The sequence below is a fragment of the Halictus rubicundus genome, chromosome 7 (genome assembly GCF_050948215.1).
Source record: "Halictus rubicundus isolate RS-2024b chromosome 7, iyHalRubi1_principal, whole genome shotgun sequence".
In the NCBI taxonomy this organism is placed as follows: domain Eukaryota; kingdom Metazoa; phylum Arthropoda; class Insecta; order Hymenoptera; family Halictidae; genus Halictus; species Halictus rubicundus.
This window is the reverse complement of record NC_135155.1, coordinates 19,437,919-19,446,067: the sequence shown is the minus strand read 5'-3', so window position 1 is coordinate 19,446,067 and position 8,149 is coordinate 19,437,919. Positions and strand designations below refer to the sequence as shown.

General features: G+C 33.4%; 2 protein-coding genes across 2 annotated transcripts; one reads left to right on the top strand and one right to left on the bottom strand.

Moving 5' to 3' along the window:
* Positions 1–24: 24 nt before the first annotated feature.
* On the top strand, positions 25–1,037 carry LOC143355843 (succinate dehydrogenase assembly factor 2, mitochondrial). The gene is made up of 3 exons (XM_076791005.1): positions 25–293; positions 381–532; positions 602–1,037. Exons 1-3 carry the CDS (start codon positions 261–263, stop codon positions 870–872), a joined length of 456 nt encoding a protein of 151 aa, XP_076647120.1. The 5' UTR covers positions 25–260; the 3' UTR covers positions 873–1,037.
* A 40-nt stretch (positions 1,038–1,077) lies between these two features.
* On the bottom strand, positions 1,078–7,903 carry Blm (Bloom syndrome helicase). Its single transcript, XM_076790979.1, has 16 exons — positions 7,550–7,903; positions 7,336–7,483; positions 7,022–7,142; positions 6,313–6,927; positions 5,313–6,219; positions 5,112–5,219; positions 4,869–5,020; positions 4,370–4,591; positions 3,726–4,087; positions 3,405–3,663; positions 2,934–3,317; positions 2,696–2,846; positions 2,255–2,442; positions 1,862–2,186; positions 1,538–1,706; positions 1,078–1,458 (listed from the first exon to the last, which is right to left on the bottom strand). Exons 2-16 carry the CDS (start codon positions 7,434–7,436, stop codon positions 1,311–1,313), a joined length of 4,212 nt encoding a protein of 1,403 aa, XP_076647094.1. The 5' UTR covers positions 7,437–7,483; positions 7,550–7,903; the 3' UTR covers positions 1,078–1,310.
* Positions 7,904–8,149: the final 246 nt, after the last annotated feature.

Here is an 8,149-nt window from a genome sequence, read left to right as displayed (position 1 = left end):
TGTTAGATCTATTCTTGTATTTTGTCTATGGTACAATCTAGTACGTCAACATCAAAGAATTGTCACGCTTGAATTTGATAATAAAAATAAACACAGCAGTCATAATAACTATGTATACATAACTTTCACATTTATACATGTCCATAACATAACCGTCAATTCTATTACATGTTATGATATTTATGTAGTATATTTTGTGTAACCCCACTGTATTAAATAATAAATTTCGTTTTTGGAACGAGGAAGATACAATAACGAGAATGAATGTTTTTGTAAAGTCTGCGGTTTCAACTGTAAGTCCAAATATATTAAATAAGAAGCATTCATATTGTTATTCTTACGTACAAATGAAGTTATGTCGCAATAATGTGCAATTTAAGGTTACACCGGTACGGTTAGTTAGAAGTATTGCAACAAGTTCTGTAAACAATAAATATGAGCCTAAGGATATAATTCATCTGGAAGGCCATGAACCTGGTATTCCATCGTATATTGAACGTAGTGATGAAAATTCGACAGTTAAAAGAGCTAGGTAAAAATAAAAGGAACTACTTACAATAGCATAATTGCACAATTGTGTTTATCACACTTTTTCTTGTAGGCTAATATATCAGTCTCGTAAGCGGGGTATGTTAGAGAATGGTCTGCTTTTAAGTACGTTTGCCAAGAAGTATTTATCTGATTTTAATGATCAACAACTAAAACTGTACGACCGTCTCATAAATTTACCATCGAATGATTGGGATATATTTTACTGGGCTACAGAAGCAAAACCCACTCCACCAGAGTTTGATAATGAAGTTATGGATTTGTTAAAAAAACATATTAAAAATGAGGATCGTCAAGTAAGAATAATACAACCGGATTTATAGAAATAGTAATACATAGTAGTTATTTGCTTTATGATAAAAGTATTGTACTAATAAAATAAACTCCTATTTATTGACTTGAATAACAAATCTATATTTTGTCAGTATGTATATAGACATGTAATAGTTACTGTAAATAGAGTCGAAATAAATACATATACTCTCTGTTAGCGATCTAATTATTTAACACGAGTACACATTTTTTAGAATCATTATTAAAAATAAATCTTTATTACAAAATTTCATCTATATATATATATATACACATACACGTTGAGAACATGTTTTACGAAAATGGTACTCAATACTGTTGCATTATTTTGGACTATAAAATGGTTTCAAATGCCAAATATCTATGAACACTGATAAACTGTACACTAAATTATAAAAAATTAGTCATAATCACACCTGTAAACGCGAAGATATGGTACGAATATAATATTAACCAATTTGTAGGAACCTATTAGGATTTTTAATGAATTCTTTTCGTTGGGTGAAATCTACAAGTCCTGGACCTTTGTTCGATGTTGCCTTTGCTGTTGCTTTAGTTGCTGTCTTTGCTTTCGCCGTTGCTTTCCCTTTCCGCGTGCTACCAATATATCAGGAATTAATGACACGAAAAACATTAATTAGATTAAACATACAAAGTACGTGTTTCTATAATTTACCTTGATGCTGTTCGCTTAAACTTTTTAACACTGTTTCGATAGTTGCCTCTGCCTTTGCGTTTTCTATTTCCGGAATTGTTACATGAACCTGAATACGTAGCTGTATCAGTATACCATGTATCGTCTTCATCAACATCATTACTTTCTGCCCCTTCTTCGTTTAATAATGCTATACATCATTTTAGTAAAACATATCCAATTAATAAATTATTACAATAGTATTACAGTATATATATATATATATATATATATATATATATATATATATATATATATATATATATATATATATATATATATGATTAGCACAACTTTGTACTTTACCATGTTTTTCTGTAGCGTATTTTTGTGTAATGTCTAATAAAGCTTTCCCATACTTGTCGAAGTTTGCTTTAGTAACGTGCGGTATTTCTAACATAGCTTCCTCACTTTCTGGTAGCTGCTGACTCATTGACCTGACAGCTATCATATTCATTACCGAAGATGCAGACACATCGAGAGCTCCAGCTATTCCCTTTATTATGTCCATTAGTTCCTTGTAACAACGGCTTTCTAGGTCTAGTAAAACTTTATCAACTTTCTTCGTGACTGTTGATACCGTTGCTACCGCAGCATTACTACTATTAGATGATCTCATAGGAATCAAGACCTGTCGTTAATGTCATTAAATCGTTGCTATTAAAGTTAATGTATTACTTTTACTAATATTGAATGTACCTTTGAGTCCTTTTTTGTCATAAGCTCATTCGCATTGGGACCAATTTTAATATAGGCACACGCAATTTCTTTATTGATATACATCTGCTCTTGTAAATACTCTTTGAGCACCATATAATGCAGCAACCGTTCTATATCGCCCCTGTTCCATGATCTCCCATAGCCATACAGAGGATGTTTATTAATTCCTGTAGAAATAATTGGTAATTACTAGAGGTGTGCGAGAACCCGGAAATGTCGGGTCGGGACGAGACGAGAGTTTGATTCGGGATTGGAACGGGTTCTCGAATATTCTCGGAAATCCTGAAGATTCTCGGGAATCTGACTCGTCTGCCGACCCGATGCCTTCCCGACCTGTCCCATACCTCTAGTAATTACATTTCACACCGAGGAACAGAATGATATTTCTGTGGTACAGCAAATTAAACCTCGTACACGTACCTGACTCCCGAATTTTCTTGAGATCGCTTCCTTTAAATATGTCTGTAAGCAATACTATTGTCAGATTACAATTCCTCGTTTGATTAAGATCGCGCACTCCTTTCATAATTTGTTTTGCAGACTCTGTTGCATCCAACATAGTGAAATCATCCTAAAAATCATCTAACATGTTACATATAAAATTTATATATGTATGTATATGTATATATTACAATAACTCATTATCTCAATGACTTACTTTATTCCTGCAATTGTCACACGACGTTGCTTTAGTCGCAATACACTGTTTTCGATCAAATATTTCTCCAAAATAATTTAATTGTAGCGTCCTGCGACAATCGGTTTTATTTTCACAAAACGAAACCATTTTAAATAAATTATCCATATGAGTCTTTATCACATTAGGATTTGAGGCATCCATTTCAATCATTTTTCGTATTCTGTGCATATCGGCGTAATTGTAAAATAAAACACAGTCAGCGTTTTCTCCATCACGTCCAGCGCGACCACTTTCTTGATAGTAACCTTCAATCGATTTTGGAAGAGCTGCATGTATTACAAAACGTACATTTGGTTTGTCAATCCCCATTCCAAACGCTATTGTTGCACAAACGACTTTAATCTATAATTTGTCAACCATATAATCATATATAATATGCGGAATTACTTATAAACGTTAAAAACATTCTATGCGAATAATTTGTCATACTTCTTCCGAAATCCATCGACCTTGAATGTCACTTCTATTATTATCTGCAAGACCAGCATGATAACTTAGTGCTCGGATACCGTTTTGCTTCAATTGCATTGCATAATCATCGCAATCTTTACGAGATAAACAATACACGATACCGCATTCAGATTTATATTTTGTTTTTATCATGGCTATTACTTCCTCCGCACAATTTTTCCCTTTCTTTGCAATTATGCTGTACCTTAGATTGGGCCTGTTAAAACTTGACATAAACCTGGAAATATATAATATTTTATTACAGCATTTAATAAAGACTCTGTTAACGAAATAACATACCATTTTGGCTTGGTAAGACCTAGTTGATACAATATATCGGTTCTAACTCTCGGCGTAGCTGTCGCTGTTAAGGCAATTGATGGCACTTTGGGGTAATTTTCTCTAAGGCATTTCAACCTTTTATAATCGGGCCGAAAGTCGTGACCCCATTGACTCACACAGTGTGCTTCATCAATGACGAATCTTGCTAACAACCCTCTCTCGTACAATGTAGTTAAGTAACTACACAATTTTTGTGATGCACATATTTTTTCTGGCGTTACATACAATAACTTCAGGGCTGGTTCTTTCTTGGAAAGTTCTCTGTAAATTCCATCTGCCTGAGCATCTGTTTGAGCACTGCACATATGTGCTGCTGGAATCTGTGTAAAATTGATGTTTATATTAAAACTATAATAAGTATAATAATAAAATCATTCCACGTTAAATCATTTTTTTTGGATTCTAACAATATTTTGTTTTGCAGAAAAGTCTCAATGAACCGTTGTAACGAACCGTTCAAGATCCGAAATCGTTTCAACTAAACAAGTTGAGTACATTACGTGATACAGTTCGAACAAAATTCATGGCATTGACAGGAAACAGTAAACTATTTTTGATATGAAGTATTGAGTTAAAGCAATTGTATGTTTGAAAAATCTTACATCGAGAGACGTGAGCTTCTGAACTTGATCAAAAATAAGACTTTTCAATGGAGAAATTACAACTGTTATACCAGGCAACAAAAGTGCTGGTAATTGATAACACAAGGATTTTCCACCTCCAGTTGGCATCAGAACAAAACAATCGTGTCCCAAAAGTGCGGCATTAATTGCTTGCAATTGATTTGGCCTAAACGAATATAATCCAAATTTTTGTCTGAACACCTGCAAACGTTTAAATTAATTTATTCAGTACATAGATTACAATTAGACATGTGCGAGAACCCGCAAATATCGGATCGAGAGACAAACATGTCGGGATTCCCCATAATTTTCAGGATTATTCCCGAGAATATTCGGAATTCCGGAAATTTTCTAGAAACCCACTCGTCTCGACCAGTCCCGATCATCGGGTACCCAATATTTTCGGGTTTTTGCATACTTCTAATTGAAATACCAAATAGATCTAGATTAGTAATTGAAATGAAAAAATGACCGCCACCTTGAACATTTCCCGTGAATGTGGATACGTTTTACTATCAAATTCACCACTGACGCCATCGTTTTTATAATTTCCAGTAAAAATACCCGCCTCCGTTTGATTCTTCGTAGATTCTTTCGATCCTTTAGTATTTCCATAATCGTTCTGTGTTGCTAATATTCCCAATTCCATAAATGTACAACATACCATTTTACTTGACCATTATAATTTCAAAAATGAGTAACTTTTATACTCAATATTTACCTGAGAAATTCAAATCCGAGCTTATATTAGAATCTTTATTTAGTGCAGGAAATTGTTCAAATTCTTGAGTTAAGCATTCTACTATTTCTTCTGAATACGAGTTATCATCTGCAATCAGATCGATAATTAAAATATTAAATATAGATAACAGCATTTGATTTTTACGATTAATTATAAATTACATATACATAATGTAGTTACCGTAAGCGTCTAGTACACCACCACTCCAATCATTCTGAGCTTCTTTGTACATTGATTTTGAATTAAACTCGGAACTTTCTTCTCTCTTTTTCTGCATAAACTGCATATTTTCAATAGTTTCATTTTTTCCCGGTTTATACATACCAGTAGTTGTATGCATATTATTAGCTGTTGCTGCGGAATTGACTTTTTTCTCCTGTGAAAAGTGCAGATTTTCTTTAGTTTTGTCTGCTTCTGATTTATATACACCGGTAGGCGTGCACATATCATTAGTTATTGCGGTGGTATTGAGTGTTTCACATTTTCCTTCCTTTTCCCATATCTTTTCTATTTGCTTGGAAACTTCTGTGCCTACGGTTGCTTTGATAGGTCTTTTCAATTGGAACGTTCTTTTTTTTCCTTGAAGGGGTGAGAAATTTATACTATTATCCATTTGTTCTTTTACTTGAGATTCATTATTTTTCTCTAAAGATGCAAAACACTCTTTCTGCATTGGAGAACTTGTACTATCCATTTGGACACCAGTACCAGAATTTGAATCGGACATATTTCCAGCAGACAAGTTAAAATTATCATTATCCGAAGCATTTACTATCGATCGATAACTCAAGGTTGCCGATGTCACAGGTAACCCAAGGTCATTTGTGTTTTCACATGTCTTGTGATTACTAAATTTGACATCTTCATCAGTTTGTATATGCGCTAACTTTGTCTCGGTCAAACGTATTTTTGCTTTGACATGCTGATGTAGAATTTTTAGATCCTGATACGTTTGAGTATGAAAATTTGGAAACTTTTCTAGGACAGGCAAAGGAATGCGATCTAAGGCAGTATAAAATTTCTCCAAAATTTCTATTTGAAAGTCCTTCAACTCCTTACACCTATCTTCTAATTTATTCTTTGTGACCTGAATCAAATAATTTTTGCATAGCAGATACATAGCAGTGTCGATTTCAATAATTCTTACATGTATTTAATTGTGTTAGAGATAAGTACTTACAGGTACAGAAGACATTATAGGTCTCACTTTTGCGGACTGAATCCAAGGAACCAGTTTCTTTCCTAAATCTAATGGTTTTAAATTTAATTTAAAGTCTGGTCCTACCCATCCCTTTCGAGGAGATAACTTACGATTAGTTTTACAATGTGGACTACTGTCAGAATCTGATATCATAACATTTTCGTTTTTTACAGTCTCTGTAGCTTTTTTCGGTGTTCTTGGGCTACCTCTTTCTATCGCTTTCTTTTCTTCCTCTTCAATTTTATTTACATCGCTTTCAGATGAAACTAACAATGTTTTGGGCGACGCGTCATTCCGAGTCTTTAAAATTGAATAATTTTGATGCGTTTCAGACTCATGCTCGCTATCATTAAGAACTTTACTTTTTCTATTTACACGTGGAGGGGGTTTTCTAATGTCATCGTCGCTATCCGAGGAGTTAATAAATTGAGTTTTTAGCATTCGTACGTTTCTAATCAAACGTTTCGGTTTGAATGTTGGACTTGACATTACTTCCTCTTCTATGGGACTTTTATGTTTGTCTTTAGATGTATTAATAGGTGTTTTCGTAGGAGTTTTGATGTTGTTATAGAGAAATGAATCATCAGAACTACCCTAAAAAGAAAGACAAAAATTAAATGAAATTTATAATATTTACTTCTTTGTAGAACATTATTATATTCTTAGACGAAATAAAAAATTTTCTTACGATAGATATGATACTGGTTCTAGAATTTATTGTACTGTCCTCAGCACTACAAGGTTCACGATTATCAGATGCGTCTAAACTGTTGTTTAACTTGGAATCTGTGTTTATCGATTTCAGGGTACTGTAAAATATGACATTTAGTTTTCTTTTTATTCTAAAGGATGTATATCTCTGTACATATGTACGTGTGTATATTTAATATAGAAGTAATAAATACAATATATAAATAAGAAAGAATTTTTGTATCATATTTCTAATGTGACACAACATCAGAGATTGTTAATAAAATGTTATGTAAAATACGATTCCGATACCTGAGCATAGCATCGCATTGGTGATTATTTTTAAATTTTTCAAGGAATCCTTTAAACGTTGGCTGAATTTCTTTCGTACGGGACGGTACATTTTTTGACATTTTCTCGAGTTTTCAGTGATCATTAAATGAATCAAACGCCAAGTGTTCTAAAACGGAGACGCGAGTTGTACATTTATATATAATTGTAGACCACGATATTGAACATAACGTACAATGATGGCATAGGATTATTCAATTTTCATTTCGTCTATTACAATCGTACGTGTCTTTTAATAAAGAAAATGCGAAATCAACATTAATTTTCTATACGGACATATAATCGTGTATAATGTATACCGGACAAAACACACTTAACATGAATTAAATTATAAATTCGGCACATACACGTTGAAACAAATGTATTATAAATTAGACAGTCCAATTGTCTACAAGTTGCTTTACTTGATTTTATTAAAGTTTTCTTGCAGAACAAACTGTTTAACCACTACATTTCAAAGTGCCAAACGTTAATTGTAAACCATACACAGATTTGAAGTTAGCAAGCGTTAGCAAGTGAGCATGCACATACATGTGTAGTACGTACTCCGACTTTCCAACGTTTTCTATGTCATCGCGGATATAGTAGTACGCAAGCGTCGTGAAAGAGAAGGGATAAGCGAGGGAACTAGCAGGTGCTAGCACGAACCAGAACCAAAACAAGCATTGCTTTGTGTTGTGAACTCACTGTCACTGATCCAACAGATCACTGTGTGATCACTGTATTGCCATAAACAAGGTACACATGTATAAGACCAACCACTATATAGGTTTTT